The following is a 21,723-nucleotide window of genomic DNA, read 5'->3' as shown; positions in this document are numbered from 1 at the left end:
CTCTATCAGCCACTTGTTACTTGTTATGTAAAAAAAATAAAATTCTATTTCATATTTAAGAAAAAGCTATTTTATTCACATGAATTAAATATGGTTTACTTAAATGAATAATAAAAATGCATACAGTTTCTCTAAAAGTACTATGAAGATGTTATATTTAAAATTCAAATAAATACAAATTTGGACCATTTCAGGATCCAAGAATTTTGTGGACGGCATACAAATTTTTGAAAAAAATGCAGTAAAAACAAATACAGAATCAGCTTATACTAACAGTATAACAGACACTGGTTACCCAGTGGCTCTGTGTTTTGATACTGTCAGGTAAAATTATATCTAACTATATATCTTGATAGTATAATTGAATTTATTTATTTATGTAATTTTAATATACACTGTATATGAATATTCCAAAAATGCATATTGTGATTTATTTGACAGCCATTAATGTAAAAAAAATACTTTATTCGTTTTTACTTGACATTATTTATATACAAATATAAAAAATATTCACATATTCTGATAGAAAAATAAAGGATAATATTAAAAAACATTTTTATGTGTGTGAGTAAAATATATACTGCTAATACAATTTTTTTTTAAATGATACATACTTTTTTTTTTAGCAAAATAAAAACATGTTGGTGCGTAAGTTAAACATATCCGACATATATACATATTTAAAAAGAAAATATATATATATATATATATATATATATATATATATATTTATATATATATATATATATATATATATATATATATATATATATATATATATATATATATATATATATATATATAAAAATATTAGAATACATTTTTCCAAAACAAACTGAAACTTGTATTTGCTAGGAGGACATTTGAGAACCCAAGAATGTCTTCAATCGCACAGACGTTCTAGGAGAATACGCATTACAAACATATTAGAAAAGAGACTCAACAGCTCCACTAAAATCTTATTAATCAGTGGTTATACTTTTTTTTTTCGTAAGATGAGGTTGTCTAATATCGAATAATAAATATAATTATTTCTTTTATATTTGTAATTATTTATCAAATACAAAAAACAAGTGATTGGCTAAAGCTCTATGAATGGAAGGTTTCTAACGCCTCTTATAATGTAGACATCATGGAATTATAATAATAGTTGCACAATAAATATGTGTAGAACAGTGTTGTTAGTATAAAAATGACCTTAAGCAGTTGCTCATGAGAATTGCAATATAATGTTTAACTACAAAGTCACAATAATTCAGACAGAAAGTATGTAAGTATATGTGTATTTTGGGATGAATACTGCAAGCTTAGAAACAAAGTGGTTCTTAATGGATTCGTCTACAGCTGTTTCTGAACTTCTAGAGATCCTCAAACGGTTATTGAGCTGTGCAACATATATTCCTTTTAATATGCATGATATCTGAAAAGTGGCTTAGATCTTAATTACACTGAATTTCCCTATGACTGCCCCTTGTAGGACTTGAACAAATTAAATTCTAATAATCCGCTTTAGTTAAAAAAAAAATCAAAGTCAAAATGGAAATATTAAATTTATTATATGTAAACGGAGTTTAAGAAAATATTGGCATATTTGTACTAAAATTACACACAACTCACAGGAGTCTGCACAAACTATATTTCTGTATGCTTTAAATCAATATGGAAAACTCTTCCTATATGGAAACTATAGCTCAAAAAAATCAGAAATTAAAGGGACAAAAACAACTGAGAGTCAGTCACATACACATATTCCTTCTGCTCTTTAACCCTGTCTGAGCCGGCAGATGTATTTTTAATTTCTTTGTACACCACGTCCTGCTCTTTAGAACGGGAAGCTGCTCCTGATTTCCTATTGTAAGGACTCCTTCCCAGAGCAACATCTAGATGCCCTAACTCTGAATTTGAATCTGTGTACAGAATAAGTGATTGTTGTCTAGTTTGTCCCTGTTATGCGGCTGGTATTTCTATTTCATTATTCCCTACAGTCTTTGCATTACATCTATACATTCTTTACAGGGCACACCCCCACTCAGACACTGGAAATCCTCCACATATAAGACTATACTCTATTAATATGATATTTCTACTATTAAAGGGATTGTTTACCTTTCAATGAACTTTTGGTATGATGTAGAGAGGGATATTCTGAGACAATTTGAAAATTGTTTTTCATTTTTCATTATTTGTTTCTTCTTGTAATCTTTATTATGAATTTCGGCAATCTTGTTGCTAGGGTCCAAATTACCCTGGCAACCATGCACTGATTTGAATAGGAGACAGGAATATGAATAGGAGAGGGACTGAATAGAAAGATGAGTAATAAAAAGTAGCAATAACAATACATGTGTAGCCTTACAGAGCATTTGTTTTTTTAGATAGGATCAGTGACCCCCGTTTGAAAGCTGAAAAAGAGTCAGAAGAAGAAGGCAAATAATTAAAAAAAAAACTATTAAAAAAAATAATAAAGACCAATTGAAAAGTTGCTTAGAATTGGCCATTGTATAACATAAAAAAAGTTAATTCAAAGGTGAACCGCCCCTTCTTGAACAATACTACATAATGTCATATAAAGTAAATCTTTTTCCATTTCTCTCTCCTAAGAGCAACTCCTCCAACCTTGGATCTACTGCTCCAGAGAGTTCAGCAGCATTTTGTGTGACCATCTTGGGGCACCCCAGGTTTGTTTTTAATAAGGAATACAGTAGAAGATTGCTGATTGCTACAGCCCATTGCCGATCTATAACCGGCAGTGCCACTGGGGAGGCAATGGGTTAAGTTCTGCAAATTAGTGTAACAATGGTGTATGAAAACTGTCATTTCACTCAATGAGTTTAAAGACAGAATCGGAGGCAATTAAGCAGCTGCTGGATCTAACTGCCCTAAATTTGGCACCGAGGACTTCATACAACACACAACATAAAACACAGCCATAAATCACTGAGCATTTTTAGGGACTTTTGTTTTCTAGGAGAATAGGTTGGGGAAAGTCTGGTGTGTAATAATTAATTAAACCACTTGCTGCAGTCGGGAGGGGATGTGACTTTATATAGAACACAAATGAGAGTTGGCTGGGGCTGCCAGCACTGAGCTCCGTTTGGCACTAAAAGGGAAAAGTCAGCTAGTGGCCGTGTGGGTGGAACATGGTCCAACACTGAGATGCTGCTCTAATATTATGCAATGGAAATTGGTCTGTGCACTTAGGAGCTTAATCACAGGGATGCCCTTTTGTGTGGTCCTAGATTTAAAGGGGCACTTTGCAAAGTGCAAAAGCTTTCTGATTTAACTTTTAATAAGGATTTGGATTTGTTGTTATTGTCTGATAGATTGTGTGTATTTGTTACTCTTTGATACTCCATCCTGCAGGTCTTTGGAACATCACTGCTTGAGGAGGGTAGAGGAGACTTCATCATGCTCTAATGTTTTGTTCCTATTCTTCTATATACACTATTAGGGGCACATTTATTATTGGTCGAATATCGAGGGTTAATTAACCCTCGATATTTGGCTGTCGAAGTAAAATCCTTCGACTTCGCATATCGAAGTCGAAGGATTTACCGCAATTCGTTTGTTCGAACGATCAAAGGAAAAACCGTTCGATCGAATGAAAAATCGTTCGAACGAACTATTAAATCCTTCGAATCGAACAATCAGAAATTGCCTAGGAAGCCTATGGGGACCTTCTCCATAGGCTAACATTGTACCTCAGTAGGTTTTAGGTGGCGTAATAGGTGGTCAAAGTTTTTTTTAAAGAGACAGTACTTCGACTTGAAGTCGTGGTCGAAGTAGCCAATTCGATGGTCGAAGTAGCCACAAAAAAAAACATTCGAAATTCGAAGTTTTTTTCCTTCTAATCCTTCACTCGAGCTAAGTAAATGTGCCCCTTAAACTTCAGCCTATTGTATTTGCTTCCAATAAGAATTCATGATATCTTAGTTTGGATCAAGTACAAGCTACCGTTTTATTATTACAGAGAAAACGGAAACTATTTTTAAAAATTTGGATGATTTTGATAAAATGAAGTCTATGGGAGATGGTCTTTTCGCAATTTGGAGCTTTCTGGAAACCGTGTTTCAGGAAAATGGACCCCATACCTGTACTGCAAAGATTTGTTACGTAAAAATAAAAATCGAAACTTTTAGTTAGAACCTGTGAACTTCCTCAGGGTCAGACAAACCAAAATGGTAAAACAATGTGGAGACCCATAGAAATACCCAGCCCATTGGCTGTCAACTTAAAGTATGATGCTGTTATGATACAAATGCTTAACTGATGACTGTATTTTTTTTTTTCTTTATGGAAAACTTAGAAATAAAAGAGATAATAAAAATTGCCCGAGTGCAAAAATGACGGTATGTTTGAGAAGATGACTTAATAAATGTCACTCTAACAGTGTTTTTGGCATGGGTACACATTGGCACCCCAACTGATAAAAGCTAAACATGAATATAAATAGGGGGCAATTTACCAAAGTGGATGCAGATGAGTTCGTCACATAGTGAACTGCGTGCAGATTTCAGCGCATGCTGTTTGGAAAGTACCAACTATTATGCTGCAATTTTGGGTGAATAAATGCATTGGGATATGTGTGTGTTTTTGCACAGGCATTTATAAATGCTATAAAAGTCCTATAATCTTCTGTATTCACTCATATACATGTTCCATGAGGTTAAAATAGTTTAATAGGCATTGATAGGAGAATGTAAGGATATTTGAAACTTGGTGGTAGTACAAAGATAAAATACCCTGCATGGTCCCTCTCTGTGCATTACATACTGTAGAAGGGGAGATATCGCTATACCCTGCTCAGTGTGGGCTTTGCTGGGCAAATCTGGACCCCAGCCAGGCTTAGATACAGTCAGATTTACGAACTAAAAATTCCAGTAACAGAAATCTGATATCCCATTATTATTAATAAAACTAGTGCAGTTGCCTTGGCCAGCTGGGTGGGTTTTACATGACACCCGCAATTGTTTCCATCTAACTCTCTTTTTTTTTTCCTGAGACATTTTTCTGAGAAGAATTGGCTATTTGGGGAAAGACAATCAAAGATCGTATATGCCGTATGAGGCATATGACATGGTACAGGTATGGGATCCATTATTTGGAAACCCTTCATCCAGAAAGCTCCAAATTACAAGAAGGTCATCTCCCATAGACTACACTTTAATCAAAAAAGTCAAAATTTTAAAAATGATTTCCTTTCCCCCTGTAATAATAAAGCAGTACCTTGTTATATAGCGGGTGCCCCTAGGCCTGCTGCCATACGTCACACCCATCAAACCCCCCCTTCATTTGTGCATAATTTTCATTATCAGGTCCAGACTCTAGGGATTGGCACATGGGGAAATTCAAAAAACGATTGTATTTCCTGCGCATCGCCAGTACCTTCTAAACCAATGCGGATGTGGTTGGGCGGCAGGCTGCCCTCTTAAATCCTGTCACTTTAGGTCTATTTGAAGCCTGTGCTGTAATCCACAGTAATGGTAGGACTACATGGATGTATTCACGCGATCCGCCGCGCTGCGATAAAACGCATGCGACAAAAATAAGGTAAGTGAATTCATTGTCGCATGGTGTTGCAGCATTGATCCGACGCGACTGTCAGATGGAGACGCAGCATGCAGCGTCTGCATCTGACAGTGGTGTCACATTGGATCAACGCTGTTGATGCAGGCGTTTTGTCGAAGCGCGTCGGATCGTGCCGAAAACGCCCATGTAGTCCTACCCTAACCCACAGCACTGAATATTATAGTGAATCCAAGCAATTAGAGTTACAGTAACAGCATTACAGGCCCAGCAACTCTAAGGGCAGAGACACACGCTCAGATTCGGGGAGATTTAGTCGCCTGGCGATAAATCAGCTCTTCTTCGGGGTGACTAATCTCCCAGAACTGCTTCCCGACGGCTCGAATCTAAATAGCTGATGGGATGGTACTCGGAGCACTTTGTTTTACAAAGTCATCCGAAGTTTCTTCATGAGGCAACTTTGGGCGTCTTCGGAAAACGAAGTGCACAGATTGCCATCCGGCCGGCGATTTACATTCTAGCTGTCGAGAGGCAGTTTGGAAAGATTAATCAACCAGAAGAAGAGGAGATGGGCACCTAATCTCCCTGAATGTGGGCAAATTTACTAAGCGACGAAAATTCGCCAGAGACGGCTTCGCAGGCAATGCAACACTTCGACTGGCGAAAATTCGCTCAGACAAATTTTCATTTTTTAGTGAAGGAAAGTAACTTTACAGACACTTTTATGAATTTGTCTTTCAAATGACATAAAAATGGTTTTAAAAATGGAGTAAAGCTCAGTATAACTCTTCCCCATGTATCAATTCTAAAATAACTTGCTCTGATTTGCTTCACCCAATCTTCATTTCACACCTCTTGTAGGTGCCCCATGGGGGAAGAATTAGCATATTAATTAGGGATTAGCATTTGATAGTCAGGACACAAGTATCTGACTAACCCTATAGGTGTAAAAGCCTCATTAACAAAACAAGTAAAACACTGATTAAACAAAAATAGTTTATTTTTTACTATTTGATATTTAAAAAGTTTTTAACTCACACTTGCATTATTTTACTAGTTTTATCTTAATAAATGAGGCGATATTAGCAATTTGAGTGAATATATTATCTAAAGGAAAAGTAAAGCCTCCCAGCTTTTTGATGGCTGACCGACAGGTGTAGTAAGAGCTAAAGACAAATTCAGATAAAATGTCATTAAAATGTCATGCAAAAGACAAAATATGAAAACGGACTGTTTACGACAAATTCACTAAAGTGGAGATAGAGGTTTTTGAATTTGGTTGGAAATCTGACACTTTAATCTCCACTTTTATGTTGTCTCAATATCATCACTTTTGTGAATTCCCCCCTAAGCATTAAATGACACAAGTACTCTCAATAATAAATGGCACAGTGACTCCCAGCAATAAGTACTACAGTGACAGCTTAAAAGGCCACATAAACTCCCTCCATTAAATAAAACAGCATCAATTGGTGCAGTGGACCCCAATATAAAATGGCACAGTAACCGCTAACATTCAGTGGCACAAAGACTCTCAATATTTAATGATACAATGACCCACAGTATTAAGTGGCACAGTGGATCCTAGCATTAAATACCACGATATCTCACCATTAAATGGAACAGTGACTCTTGACATTAAGGGAATTTTTTTCTGGAGTTTTAAAGGGAAAAAAACACCAAAAAAAAAACCCTCAAAATTTTAGATTTATTAAACCCTGTGGCTGTTAAAAGTCCGAATAAAAAAGTGCTCCATCTCAAACCTGCCGAGGTCATGTAGAAGTAGGATTGCCACCTGTCCAGTTTCTTGAAGGGCTACCCGGGTCAAAACTGCCTGCCCAATTTTCCAAATTAAGAAAACCGGGCAGGATTCCCTATGATTGACACGATGATCATAGCCCCTCCCCCGACATCACTGCCCACCAATTCTGCATCATGGCCCTGCCCCCTCCTCGTCACGGCCCGCCCCCTGCCCGGTCTCCACCGGGCTAAAAGGTGGCAACCCTATGTAGAAGTCAATGGCAGATGTCCAGTTTACAATTAGACGATATCATGATCTGTGCTGGGTTTCGTACAATAGTCTGAAACATTTGCGGTTTTCGGGTCAAATCCGAAAAAAACGTACAATTCATTTTTTTACGATTTTGACGAGTCTTTTCCAGCACCAGATTTTCCAAATGCACCCCCAAGTGATTGCATTTACTTACCTGAAACCCTGGGCCAGTGCTCCTATCAGCAGAAAACTGCACCGGCCCGGGATTCTTCCAGTGAGCACCAGGGAGCAATCCTTTTTAACTAAAAAAGTCAGCTATTTTGTTTTAATGCGCACGTGTCTGCCCCGGGAAATTTGAAGAAAGAAGAAGGCCGGTGCAGTTTTCTGCTGATAGGAGCACCGGCCCAGGGTTTCAGGTAAGTAAATGCAATCACTTGGGGTGCCTAACATTTGGCACCCCCAAGTGCAAGAACACTTTCCTTCTCCTTTAAATATATGGCTGGCTAAATCTGGACATATATTTTGGGGGTTATTTATTAAAACTTTAAATTTTACCATTATATTAATAATAAAATTTTGACCTAATTCCCAACCACGATCTTGTTTAATTTACTAACAATTTGGATCGAAAATTGTCCATGCCAGAAAAAGTCTCGACAAAATCATGCGACAATTTGAATACTGCGTCTTTTTTGAATTGTCGCCCGAAGAACTTGAATTATTTGTTTTATCGAATGGAAACAGTGGCGTAACTACTGAGGGAGCAGGGGATGCAATTGGGCCAGGGCCCGCACCCCGCAGGGCCCCCCGGCAGTCACGCGCCCCACTACAGCGGCTGCAGTGCCGCACGGAAGAGGGTGGGGGGCGGGGCCTGGCTGCACGGCCCTCGCCAGGGCCCGCCCCAATCTAGTTCCTTCTCTGAATGGAAACCACACATATTTCAGATTATCGAACGAAACAAACAGCCCGACAACTTTCGACAATCATGAATGTTCCTATGGTAAAAGGGACCATCTGCCATTGACTTTTACACAGGCTTTGCCGGGAGTATTTTTGGATTTGGATTTTTAGCAGCATCAAAGGATAATAAGAGAAAAAACTTGAGGTTTAATAAATAGGCCCCTCAAAGATCTTTGCCTCAAATTTGCAAATAAAAATTTGCATGTCGCACTTAGTGATGATGTGCGAATTTGTTCAGTTTCGCCAAAAAATTTGCGGTCATCAAAAGTTGACTCAGGCGACAATTTGACGCGCGCCTATTTTATCCATTTGCATTAATGTCAATGGGCGCTCGTTAAATTGTCGCCAACGTCAACATTGTCGTCAGCAAAAGTCACCAGAGTCAAAAATTTTTGGATGCAGCAAATTTTCGTTGCAGTTTTGCAAATTTATTCGCCGGCAGTGAAACACGGAAATTCGCGTCTGCCGAATAAATTCGCCCATCACTAGTCACAATGTAATAATCTCCTCTCTGCAAGGTGCTGGGCACCAAGCAGCAAGAAGTAGAGCTCATTTTGACCAAACTTTCTCCATGGGCCAATCAAAATAGGAAGTGAGCCCACTGGGATATTCCTCGGGATCATGGCAAGACAGTCTGACCCTGACAAGATGACCCCTTCATAATGAAACACAGAAATATAAAGGGTCACCGAAAACAAATACTGCAAGGAAAATGATACCTCCTTAAAGTCATTCTAAACCCTCACCTGTTGTTAAAGATCCCCTGTGCCCAAGAAGAACAAATTTTCTGCCGTAGAAAGGAAACTTTCTTTAGGAATCCATGTTCCTCCACCTTCTCCAATGGATTCATGTTTTTCAAGTATACATTATGGGAGATTTAAAAATGCATAAGCATCCAGTGAGAGAGTGGAAGGCAGAAAAGGGCAATGCTCATATGCAGGTACGGTCTATGGCTGGGTGAAAGAAAGGCGTTAGTTCACTGGCCTTGGACTGCTATTTAAAAAATAGTTTATTTGGGAAGAGAAGCATGTTATAAGGAGATCTTTGGCTACTGCCCCCCATGTAAAAAAAACAAATGCCCTGTAAGGCTACAAATCTGTTGCTATTGCTACTTTCAATTCAGTCCCTCTCCTATTCATATTCTGGTCTCTTATATTAAGCACTAAATAAGCCCAATGGGCTGGTATTGCTTTTAATAAGGATTAATTATATCTTAGTTGGGATCAACTGTATTTTACAGGGACAAAAAGCAAAACTATATTTTTTGGATAAAATCGAGTCTATGGGAGACAGTGAGAAAAACCTGGTGGACCCTGCAGGGGTGATTCTGGCCCCTATGCCGCCCTGAAGTAGGCGATGCAATGCTGCCCCTGTTCCCCACCTCCCCACCACTTTTACCTAGGTTGTGTCAGGGAGGTGCATTGCTAGTGTAGAAAGTACAAACGTGCTCTTTGCACTAGTTTATTATCAGGAAATTTGTTTCTTAAAGTTACCAGGAGCAGCTTTTTTGCCGACCTGGTAACTTGTGGGGTCATGCTGCATGATACAAGTTTCCCACTTTGCCTCATGGCAGGTGCACCTCTGGGGCCCCAGCATTTATGGACCTCGATGACCCAGCCAGTTCCTCCTCCCAGAATGTAGCCTCTCCCTTGCCCAGACCCTGTAGCAGAAAATTTAAGAGGAAGTAAGTGGCACACATACACACAGGTGGAGCTAGGCTGGAGCGGGTGCCAGGAAGAGGACCCTACAGTTACAGTCCCAGTGGGCCCTGGATAACCGGCCCAGTACTACCCTGTGTGGGACTATAGTTGTATTACTGATGGAAAGATAGATAGATGATAGATAATGGATAGATGATAGATGATTTATAGATAGATAGATAGATAGATAGATAGATAGATAGATAGATAGATAGATAGATAGATAGATAGATAGATAGATAGAGATAGATAGATGATAGATAGATAGATAGATAGAGACAGATGGATGGACAAATAGATACATACATAGATACATGAATACATATTAGGATTGATCTGTTGGTTGGTCAATAGAAAAAGGACAGATAGATATACAGAATGATAGCTGAATATATACATACATACATTAATAGATATATAAATACATTTGTTGATTAGTCAGTAGGCAATCGATATTTCAAAGAGAGAGAGAGAGAGATAATAGATAGAGGGATAGATAGATAGATAGATAGATAGATAGATAGATAGATAGATAGATAGATAGATAGATAGATAGATAGATAGATAGATAGATAGATAGATGGATGGATGGATGGATGGATGGATGGATGGATGGATGGATGGATGGATGGATAGATAGATAGATAGATAGATAGATAGATATAGACAGACAAATAGATGGATAGAGAGAGATATAATAGACAGAGAGATAGATAATAGATGATAGATAGATAGATAGATAGATAGATAGATAGATAGATAGATAGATAGATAGATAGATAGATAGATAGATAGATAGATAGATAGATGGATCCATAGATATAGATAGATAGACAGACAGACAAATAGATGGATAGATAATGGATATAGAGAGAGAGAGAGAGAGAGAGAGAGAGAGAGAGAGAGAGAGAGAGTGTGAGAGAGAGAGAGAGAGAGAGAGAGAGAGAGAGATAATAGATAGAGGGATAGATAGATAATAGATGGATGGATAGATGGATAGACAGACAGACGGATGGATGGATGGATGGATAGATAGATAGATAGATAGATGATAGATAGAGAGAGAGAGAGAGAGAGAGAGAGAGAGAGAGAATAGATAGATAGATAGATAGATGACAGAGAAAGAGAGAGCGATAGATTAATAGATATATATATATATGTTTGTGATAGATAGACAGATATATGATAGATAGTTCAGTTCTGGTGATTGACCAATTGATAGATAATGGCTAAAATATCTATTTATCTCTGCCTCCTCTTGACATCAATCTTTCATAGTTAAATGTATATTCCAAGACATATTCCAGTCTCCGGCACACAATTGAAAGGAAATCTGAGCATCAGAACCTGGGGCCGCTTTAATTGACTCAAGCCATGCGCTGCCAGGCATTGGGCCAAATTCTGTGCGCTTCCAATAATTCAGAAATATATTTAAACCCTTCAGAGCACACCCTGATGTGTGTTATCATGCAATCAAAGAGAATTAATGGCAGTGACACACAGGTTAAGCCCGAGTGATGGATGGCTCGCACAAGCAGACGAGCATTAGTGATGGGGGGGGGGGTTTTAAGGCTGTCACTGGAATATTCTCATCGGTTTTGTTGTTAATGTGACACACGGGGAAAGGAGTTTGCCTGTACCTGGGCTGGGTGGGGGTGGGGTTCCTTTGTATGCAAATATGTCACATAGCTAACATAGACACGGGCCATGGAAGAACCCATTCACCCATTATATATATACAGATAGGAGCAGGAAAACCAACAACGCACATGTAACACACACAATTGGGGAAAACACACACCCGCACTATGGCTTTGTCCTAAACTTTTTTTTAAAATTATTTTATGAATCAATAACATAAATGTACAATAACAATAGAAAGTACATGCAAAAAAAATGCAATAATTAATAAGGTAATTAATACAAGCATTCTAATATATTCATTTAAAAAAAGAAAAACAAGTACTAACTATAGTGAATTTCCTAAACATTTGCCTTGTAAGAAACCCACAGCCCTCAATAGCCTTCCTGGCAAATGCAACTTCGTTCCTACAGAACGAAACACAGATGAAATCGTTGGAATCGCAGATTAATTATGACAAATTTCGATTGTGTTTTCTGTATCATTATTGCAAAATGCACGCTCTGCTTTCCGTACGCTAATAAAGCCAGAAGCCGACAATTACTTGCACTCCCACATATCTACTAGAAACAAACATCTCCTTTGCAACCCTGCCTTTTCAATCGTCATTTCAGCAGGAGTTCAAAAATAAAATTTATAATATCCACCTCCCTGAATTACTGGGAATTGGGGACAAGGTCTCTTTAAAAGATGGAGCCTTGTGTTCTGCGTATGTGTGTGTGTGAGCTTTTTGGCTTAGACAGCAGCCTGGAGAAATACAATTAGGTAAGGAATTTTCTGCAAGCAGCATTTAGATCAAAAAAAGGGGCCCAAATGAGTTGCTAAAAATTGTAAATAAATTAAAAAAAAGAACAAAACGAATAATTACACAAACAGGTACCAATGTCTTATATATAATAAATAAATCTCATATATATTAATGTAAAATATCACAAATTTAAATGTCAAATTCTGAATGACATTATATATATATATATATATATATATTTATATATATATATATATATATATATATATATACTGTATTTAGTACACTCCCACAGTCTTAAAACAAGCCATCTTTTGTTATAATAAGGGCAGCAAGAAAACATAAAAGAAATTCGAGTTAACCACAAAAGATCATAAATCGAATGTTTCTCAGCTGCTGGTAAAATGGTTCTTTTGCACAATACTGTGAAACTGGATAAGAAAGGAAGCTAAGAAGACAGAACAAGGCTGTTAGAGGTGGGTCCCTGGTCTATATACATATATGTTGCCTGATATTATACGTTTGTTATTGTTATTATCAATGATATACGATTTGTTCATTTCGTTGGTAGTGATCGTGTGCCTCGGACGATACAAGGGAGCAATGAGATTGTACGAAACACTAGTTTTGTTTGTCCTTTCTATTTAGAAGCTTCCCTCCTTCTCAAGCTTTAGAAGCAGCCAATTACTCTTACTTGGGACACATAGAGAAGAAGGCAGTGATTTGCTTTAGCTTTGAGCCAGAGAAAGGCTTGTCACAGGCAACTGAAGTTTAAAGTATATGAAATATATTCCCCTAGCTGCCCAGTGGCCCCCTTTGGAAGCTGAATTATAGCAGGGAGGAATACACTGGGGGTAACTGTTTATAATATATATATTTCCCTGTATCTCACTGGGAGGATAAGGGGTTCATTCCCTTCTACGAAATATTAGAATTAACACAAATAAAGCGTTCAGCGATAAAATGCAAAAGAAAAACTAATACACTGTAACAATGTAACGAATACACTGAGTATTTTCTGTATACTGGAGGTTTTCTAGATATATTATTATTTATATTTTTATTATTATTTATATATTATTATATATATTAATAATGTATAGGTTTCTATTATAGCAATATTCAACGAACAAATGCAATATCATCTATCATCTAATCTATCTAATCTGTCCTGTAGATTTTATACATACAGATATATCTATAAAATCTTACCTGTCAGTCGAAGCTTTTATTCTTCGGCTTGAAATCAAATTTTGTTTTGTACAATAGGAGACAAAAGACAAAACGAATAATTACACAAACAGGTACCAATATCTAATATATCATATATTAATATAAAATATCACAAATGTAAAATTTAAATGTAAAACTATGAATGGCATTATATATATATATATATATATATATATATATATATATATATATATATATACATAAATATAAATAAATATATATATATATATTTGTTATAATAAGGGCAGCAAGAAAACAAAAGAAATTTGAGTTAACCAAAAAAGATCATAAATCGAATGTTTCTCAGCTGGTGGTAAAATGGTTCTTTTGTCCAATACTGTGAAACTGGATAAGAAAGGAAGCAAAGAAGACAGAGCAAGGCTGTAAGAGGTGGGTCCCTGGTTTATATACATATATGTTGCCTGATATTATACATTAGTTATAAATGATTTGATTATTTCGGTGGCAGTGATCGTGTGCCTCGGACGATACAAAAGGAGCAATAAGATTTTACTAAACATTAGTTTTGTTTGTCCTTTCTATTTAGAAGCTTCCCTCCTTCCCAAGTTTTAGAAGCAGCCAATTACTCTTACTTGGGACACATATAGAAGAAGGCAGTGATTTGCTTTAGCTTTGAGCCAGAGAAAGGCTTGTCACAGGCAACTGAAGTTTAAAGTATATGAAATATATTCCCCTAGCTGCCCAGTGGCCCCCTTTGGAAGCTGAATTATAGCAGGGAGGAATACACTGGGGGTAACTGTTTATATTATATATATTTCCCTGTATCTCACTGGGAGGATAAGGGGATTCATTTTCTCCGAAATATTAGAATTAACACAAATAAAGCATTCATCGATAAAATGCAAAAGAAAAATTCAAACGATTTTCTTGTCTGATATCTCACTGTAATAACCTTGCACGTGAAATAGAAGCATTGTTTCAACAAGGGGAGATGCTTTAAACACACAAATACAATGTAACAACTGGAGATTTTCTAGATATATTTATATTATTATTTATATATTATATTATAGCAATATTTGATGACAAAATGCGATATCATCTAATCTATTTATCATCTAATCTATCTATATCTATCTATCTATCTATCTATCTATCTATCTATCTATCTATCTATCTATCTATCATCTAATCTATCTATCATCTAATCTATCTATCTATCTATCTATCTATCTATCTATCTATCTATCTAATCTATCCTGTAGATAGATTTATCTCTATGTATAAAATCTTACCTGCCAGTCGAAGCTTTTATTCGTTCGGCTTGAAATCGAATTTTGTTTTGTACAATAGGAGACAAGGACATGAAAAATTTAGAAACAAATAAGACCGATCGCAGGTTATTTTTCTCTCTTATTTTCATTGGCTAGCAATATCTCGATTGAATAAAGGCTTGGGTGTACCCGATGTTAATGTAATTTAAACACAAAAAAAATCTCCGGCCAAACAAATAAAGGGGGAGAAGCTGACAAGTGCATTAGGCAATATAATTCAGCTGGGCTCCACCCCCCAGCCATGGTAATTAATGGAGCTACCAACTTGCAAACGCCTGCATTAGACAGGGGAGAGTCAAGAGCGAGAGAGAGAGAGATGCCATTGAAGATAATTGATTACATCCCAATCAACAATAACTTGTCAATGTATCAGTCGCTGGAGGATTTTCTTTTACCTTCTCCCTGGCCAAAGGATGAATTTAGCTGGGAGTAGGCTGAATTCTGTTTGAAGGGAAGGAGCCTGAGATTGCACAAGAAACATCCAGCAAACAACGATCCCGGACAATCAGTGGCAGAAGGGGGGAAAAAAAGTCCACTTCTGGGTGGTGGAATTCTTGACTATTCTCCCTCCCCCCACCTTCTTCTAAAATCATTTTAACCTTGCAGATTGTGTCTGGTCCGCCTTTAAGAAGGCAGTAGAAAGAGAAAGACCTTCTTGGAGCAGTGGGAGAACTTTTTAAATTTTTTTTTTTTTGGAGGAGCCCTCACCCAGGTAGAAAGAAAATCCCACCATGTCTTCCAAAGAAGAAAGAAGGAATGTCTTGGACCTTTTACCACCTCCTGCTAATTCTAATAAGCCCCTGACTCCTTTCAGCATCGAGGATATCCTAAACAAGCCCTCAGTCAGGAGAAGTTACACCATACGTGGGACAGCTCACCTATTAAGCAGTGCAGAGAAGCCCCCTGCTGCAGGACTGCCCCTGTCCAGCAGAACCCTTCTCTCCCAAACCTCCCCTCTCTGTGCCCTGGAGGAGCTGGCCAGCAAGACCTTTAAGGGTCTTGAAGTGAGTGTCCTGCAAGCAGCAGAAGGTAAGTTCCTCACTCAGTTACCCTAAAATTCTCCAATTTGGCTCTAAAAATTTGAATATAAATATCTGTGTGTATTTAACAGCCCCCAATGTCATTTAAGTGAGTGTTTCCATGTGCTTTACTTTTTAAAGGGATATTGTCATGGGAAAACATGTTTTTTTTTCCCAAAAGGCATCAGTTAATAATGCTGCTCCAGCAGACTTTTGCACTGAAATCCAATTCTCAAAAGAGCAGACAGATTTTTTTATATTCAATTTTGAAATCTGACATGGGGCTAGACATACAGTCAGTTTCTCAGCTGCCCCAGTCATGTGACTTGTGCCTGCACTTTAGGATGGAACTACTTTCTGGCAGGCTGTTATTTCTCCTACTTAATGTAACTGAATGTGTCTCAGTGGGACTTGGCTTTTACTATTGAGTTTTGTTCTTCTACCAGGGAGCTGTTATCTTGTGTTAGGGAGCTGTTATCTGGTTACCTTCCCATTGTTCTTTTGTTAGGCTGCTGGGGGGGGGGATGATATCACTCTAACTTGCAGTACAGCAGTAAAGAGTGACTGAAGTTAATAAGAGCATAAGTCACATGACTGGGGGCAGCTGGGAAACTGTCAATATGTCTAGCCCCATGTCAGATTTCAAAATTGAATATAAAAAAATCTGTTTGCTCTTTTTAAAAATGGATTTCAGTGCAGAATTCTGCTGGAGCAGCACTATTGATGCTTTTTGAAAAAAACTTGTTTTCCCATGACAGTATCCCTTCAATGATGCATTTAACCTTGCAAGGGGCCGATATCTATTTATTCTATACAATAAACTGGCCAAACAGCGCAGTGCGATCTTTATCGTCAGATAATTATTTGCTTTTGTCGTTTCCTACTCTTTAACTTCAATGTCTCAACAGCAGAAAGGTTTTTAATGGTATATTTACTTACAAGGGTTTGTTTTGTTTTTAAGGTCGAGACGGGATGACAATTTTTGGCCAAAGACAGACCCCTAAAAAGAGGAGAAAATCCAGAACAGCCTTCACGAACCACCAGATTTATGAGCTGGAGAAACGATTTTTGTATCAGAAATATTTATCTCCGGCCGACCGCGATCAAATAGCTCAGCAGTTGGGACTGACCAATGCCCAGGTGATCACCTGGTTCCAGAATCGCAGGGCTAAACTGAAGAGGGATCTGGAGGAGATGAAAGCAGATGTTGAATCGTCCAAAAAGACGAGCCCTTCAGCTGTGGAAGCAGTGCTCACCATCTCCGAGTTGGAGGAACCCGAGTCCGAGCGAGACAACAGTCGCTCTAGGTCGCCAAAACTTGGACTAATGATGCCCCTCTCCCCTTCCTCTCCACTCACAGAACAGCACACGAGCAAAGAGTGTTCGGAGGATGAGGAGGATGTGGAAATCGATGTAGACTGACTTATTTTTTTACTAGTTTTATAATACAGACTGAGGACTGATAGAGCATGGACATTATTTATATGCTGGACTTCTTTCATTTTTTTTTTTTTTGGTCCTTCTGTTTTTTCTTTTCTAAAAAACAGAAACTATCCTATTGACACCTAAGGCAGTTTATTTTCAATTAAAGCAATAAGAAATAGAAGGAAAGACTAAAATTAACCCACGGCTGCCCAGTCAGGTAGAATTTGTTTGTTTATTTTTTTTTTTCGTTTGTTTTTGTTGATTTTGTTTTGGAATGGTGCAATTATGTATGGCTTCTGTAAAAAAAAAAACAAATATTTAAACATATTTTTTTAGGCTTTGATTCTCTATCTATTATGTATCATTTACAGGTCGCATAGATTTGGATAAACCCTCTTTTTAATCAGTACAATAATTTCCAGTGTGTCAAATGAATTTCTTTCATTTCTTTGCATGTCTCTCACATTCATTTACCTTTTTATATCTTTTACTTTTAAATATAAGACCATTATATTTTAATTAATTTCTGGGCACATAAATATCAGCTGGGAAAAAAATTATATTTATATACGTTTCATTCTCTGCTTCCTACACCCCCCTTTTTATTAAAACATTTTTTTTTAAAAAAGCCATCATTGATATTTTGATATGAAAGGGGTTGGAACATATAATTATTTTTTACTGTTTCTAGAATTTTTTGCATGATGCCAGAAATACAAAAAAAAAAAATTGGACTTTTAAAGATATCACCAGACATATTTGTTAGAAGTGTAAAAATAAAATAAAATATGAAAGGCCTGCTATTTAAGTTTTAAACACCAGAATCAGTATTGGTTTGTTTGATTTTACAATTGTACAGAGATTCTTTTCTTTTTTTTTCAAAAGACAGTAAAATAAATAACATTTTAATACAACTGCAACTTCTTAATGGTTTTCTAATGTTTTAATACATTTTTCTACTGTTTTATGGTTTAGATTTGTGTGTGTCAGTGTATGTGTGTGTGACACATATGTGTATGATGTGTACTGTAAATACAGAAATTCTAATGGTGGCTGTGTGTAACATCAGTAATTTAAGGGATGGATTTGGAAAGAAATATATGAAATTGGGAATATAATAATGGTACCTTTATGAAGGACAGGGCAAGGGGAAGTGAATGGAGACATGGAATAAAGCAGAGAATTAGTGCTGCTATGTAGAGGCCAGAATAAGTCACATTTATTGCACAGCGCTGATGGGATATGAACGAATTCAAAGCGACTCACATCGCTGTTTTATCGCGTTTCCAGCGTTGCCTTTTTGACCCAACAAAAGTGTGTTTGCTGTTTCTTTGCTAAATTTATGTGAGACACACAAATCTGGCAGAGTAAAAAAAAAAAGAGAGAAGTGCTTAAAAAAAATGTGAGTTTTAGCTAGTTTCTCCGGGGCGATATAAATCTCTTTCCCTTCTCTTTGAAAAATAGATGGGCCTATAATTTCAGTGTAAAACCATGAAAACTGGGGACAAATGAGTCCCCTTCCCTGTTGTGCCAAGTGACAATGAGCCTCCTGCAGCTCTCAATGCTGAGACAAGCGTGGCCCATCACAGCCAAGGAGGCAAACGTTTGGGGGCCATATGGTTTTTGAATTTTCTTCACAATTTTCAGACAATTTGATGGATTGGGTTAACCCTCCCAGCGACTGTTTAACTCCACTTTACAAAGGCAATAATGGAAACATGGCCCATAAGGGGCATCTGTGCTGCTCCATGTGTTTTCTGAACAAGTCTATGAATGACAATGAAATTCACTTTCCCCAGTCTCTTTCTCAGAACACTTGTCCCACTATTTTTTTTTTTTTGGAATGGAAATGATACATTTGACTTATATATTTTTTATAAACCCTTCAATCTTGTTCTTAAGTGTTTTATGCTAAAAAGGCTACTGTGACATTTATGTGAGGACCTAGTTAAAGACTTTTATTTGTTTTCATTGGCTTTGTCTTGCACTCTTTTTCCCCCTCTTTTATCCCTTTGTTTTAGGAAGGTTTAATGAGGCTGAAACTCAGCAATTCAGGCAAATAAAAAAAGTGGAAGAAAAAGGGGGACTTGAGTTAATTTAGGTTACTGCTTTTGTGTAGAGGAAGAAAAGGGAGGCTTGAAAGGGCCCACACAATGAAGCAATGAGAAGTTTTCCACACGTGGCCTGTCCTTAGAACAGAGAGATCATGAGCCCCATACACACTGTTCTGCTAAACTGTTTATAAGGTTTAACCCATGGTCCTTTGCCTCCATACAGTACCCCCCCCCCCATTGTACTTACTGTACTTCATTCTAGCAGGTTTTATGTTAAACTGCACAGGCTTGGGGTCTTGCTTGTTTGCACTATTAAAACATGAGCAGCCTATTTTACAGGCCATCAGATGTAATATATTTAATAATTTCACATTAATAGGACTAAAAAGAGATGAGCTATGGCAGAAATGCAGGAAAATTGGGAATTTTCACACCAGCAGCCCAGCAAGAACCAGTAACACAAATGATCATTCTGTAGCATGTAGCACTTTTATTTAGAGCGGCTCAGAGGTAAAATATGTATTTATTTTTCAGATATTGTTTTCCCCTTTGTTTTATACACATTGGTGGTCCCAAAGCCCGGCAATTTGTTGGTGGAAAGGTTTTTTTTTTACTTATGATTCTATGGATTATTTTGATTGAAACAAGATGAAAGAATGGAGTCTGGGTTGCTAGACATAGACATCTGAAGATTTTCCCTATTGATCCTTTTGATTGCAATGGATATAACGGATACAGGTTCTCTTCTTGTGGGTGCTTTGCTTTTGCCCATGTGGGCAGGTGTGGCTGAATGATGTATATAGTGTAAGAGGTGGTACAGGGGGATTTTGCTCAGTATCAGGGGGTATTGGCTGCTGTCATGCCAACCCTCTGCATTGGGGCTAACACCTCCAAAAGGCCTAAGATAAGCCTATAATAAGCGCAAACATCTAGGTACATCGCTTGTCACCACATAACTCTATTATATTGTTTTGGTATATTGGGATATCTACATTCCTGACCAGGCCCGGACTGGCAATCTGTGGGTTCTGGCAAATGCCAGAGGGGTTGCTGTAAGATGTCATAGAAAGTGACTATTAAGTGGGCTGGTGGGGGCTGTTTGGGCCTCTGTGTACTAGGATGCCAGGGCCTATTTTGAATCCCAGTCCAGAACCCTGCCCAACTCTTTCTCTCCACTCACTAAAGCGTCTCATGCACATCACAATTAACGGTTATTTGGATGTGTGCTTGCATAGACAGGTAACTAGATAGATGATAGATCAATAGATAGATGAGACATAGATACACGGTCGGACTAGGGAGCCAGGGTCCTCCGAGGCTTCTGAGGGCTGCTGCCTCACTGGCTCTCACCCTGCAACCCTCCCCCATGCACGTGTGCGCAGCAAAAAGCTGTGCTGGAGCGCATGCGCATTTGCACAGACAAGCGGCGGAGTGGTTGCTGGATGGGAGGCCCTGAGGCAGTAGCCCCGGGAAGAAATCCAGGTGGCGGGTCTGGGCTGGCGGGGCCCACTACAGCCGTGGGCCCACCGGGTTTTTTCCCGGGGTCCCCCTGACCCAGTCCAACCCTGGATAGATAGGTAGATAGATAGATAGATATATAGATGATAGATAGATAGATAGATAGATAGATAGATAGATAAATAAATAGTGATAGATAGATAGATAGATAGATAGATAGATAGATAGATAGATAGATAGATAGATAGAAGATAGATAGATAGATAGATAGATAGATAGATAGATAGATAGATAGATAGACATGTATTGTAGGTAGATAGGTAGGTAGTTAGACTTTTCATTCCTATTTATCATCATTGACATAACTTGGTCACTTAAGAACAAGTAACAGAAACGTTGATCATTAATAAGAGCCCATAATGCAGCACCAGCATGTTTGTGTCTACTGGTACTGTTATACTGTGTACATGAGCCACAGAAAGTAATAATTGGCATGTACCAATGTGCCTACAGGGTAAAGAGGGTAAATATGAAAACAATTAAACCATTTCACATTTCACGACGGTATAGGAAACATTGCATTCTTAGTATATATTTGCTATAATCATATTCAGTGTCCTTTATAGAAGACGGGAGCTCCTACTGGTTTATGTGGATTCTGGGATGTCCA

The 21,723-nt window shown here is 37.7% G+C and overlaps 1 protein-coding gene across 1 annotated transcript; it reads left to right on the top strand.

The window, feature by feature from the left end:
- The first annotated feature begins 15,238 nt into the window (after positions 1-15,238).
- Positions 15,239-18,461, top strand: lbx1.S (ladybird homeobox 1 S homeolog). The gene is made up of 2 exons (XM_018227455.2): positions 15,239-16,126; positions 17,078-18,461. Exons 1-2 carry the CDS (start codon positions 15,829-15,831, stop codon positions 17,536-17,538), a joined length of 759 nt encoding a protein of 252 aa, XP_018082944.1. The 5' UTR covers positions 15,239-15,828; the 3' UTR covers positions 17,539-18,461.
- Positions 18,462-21,723: the final 3,262 nt, after the last annotated feature.

This window comes from Xenopus laevis, chromosome 7S, assembly GCF_017654675.1.
Source record: "Xenopus laevis strain J_2021 chromosome 7S, Xenopus_laevis_v10.1, whole genome shotgun sequence".
Taxonomy (NCBI): Eukaryota; Metazoa; Chordata; class Amphibia; order Anura; family Pipidae; genus Xenopus; species Xenopus laevis.
The sequence above is the reverse complement of the archived record's forward strand: the minus strand, read 5'-3'. Positions and strand labels throughout refer to the sequence as shown.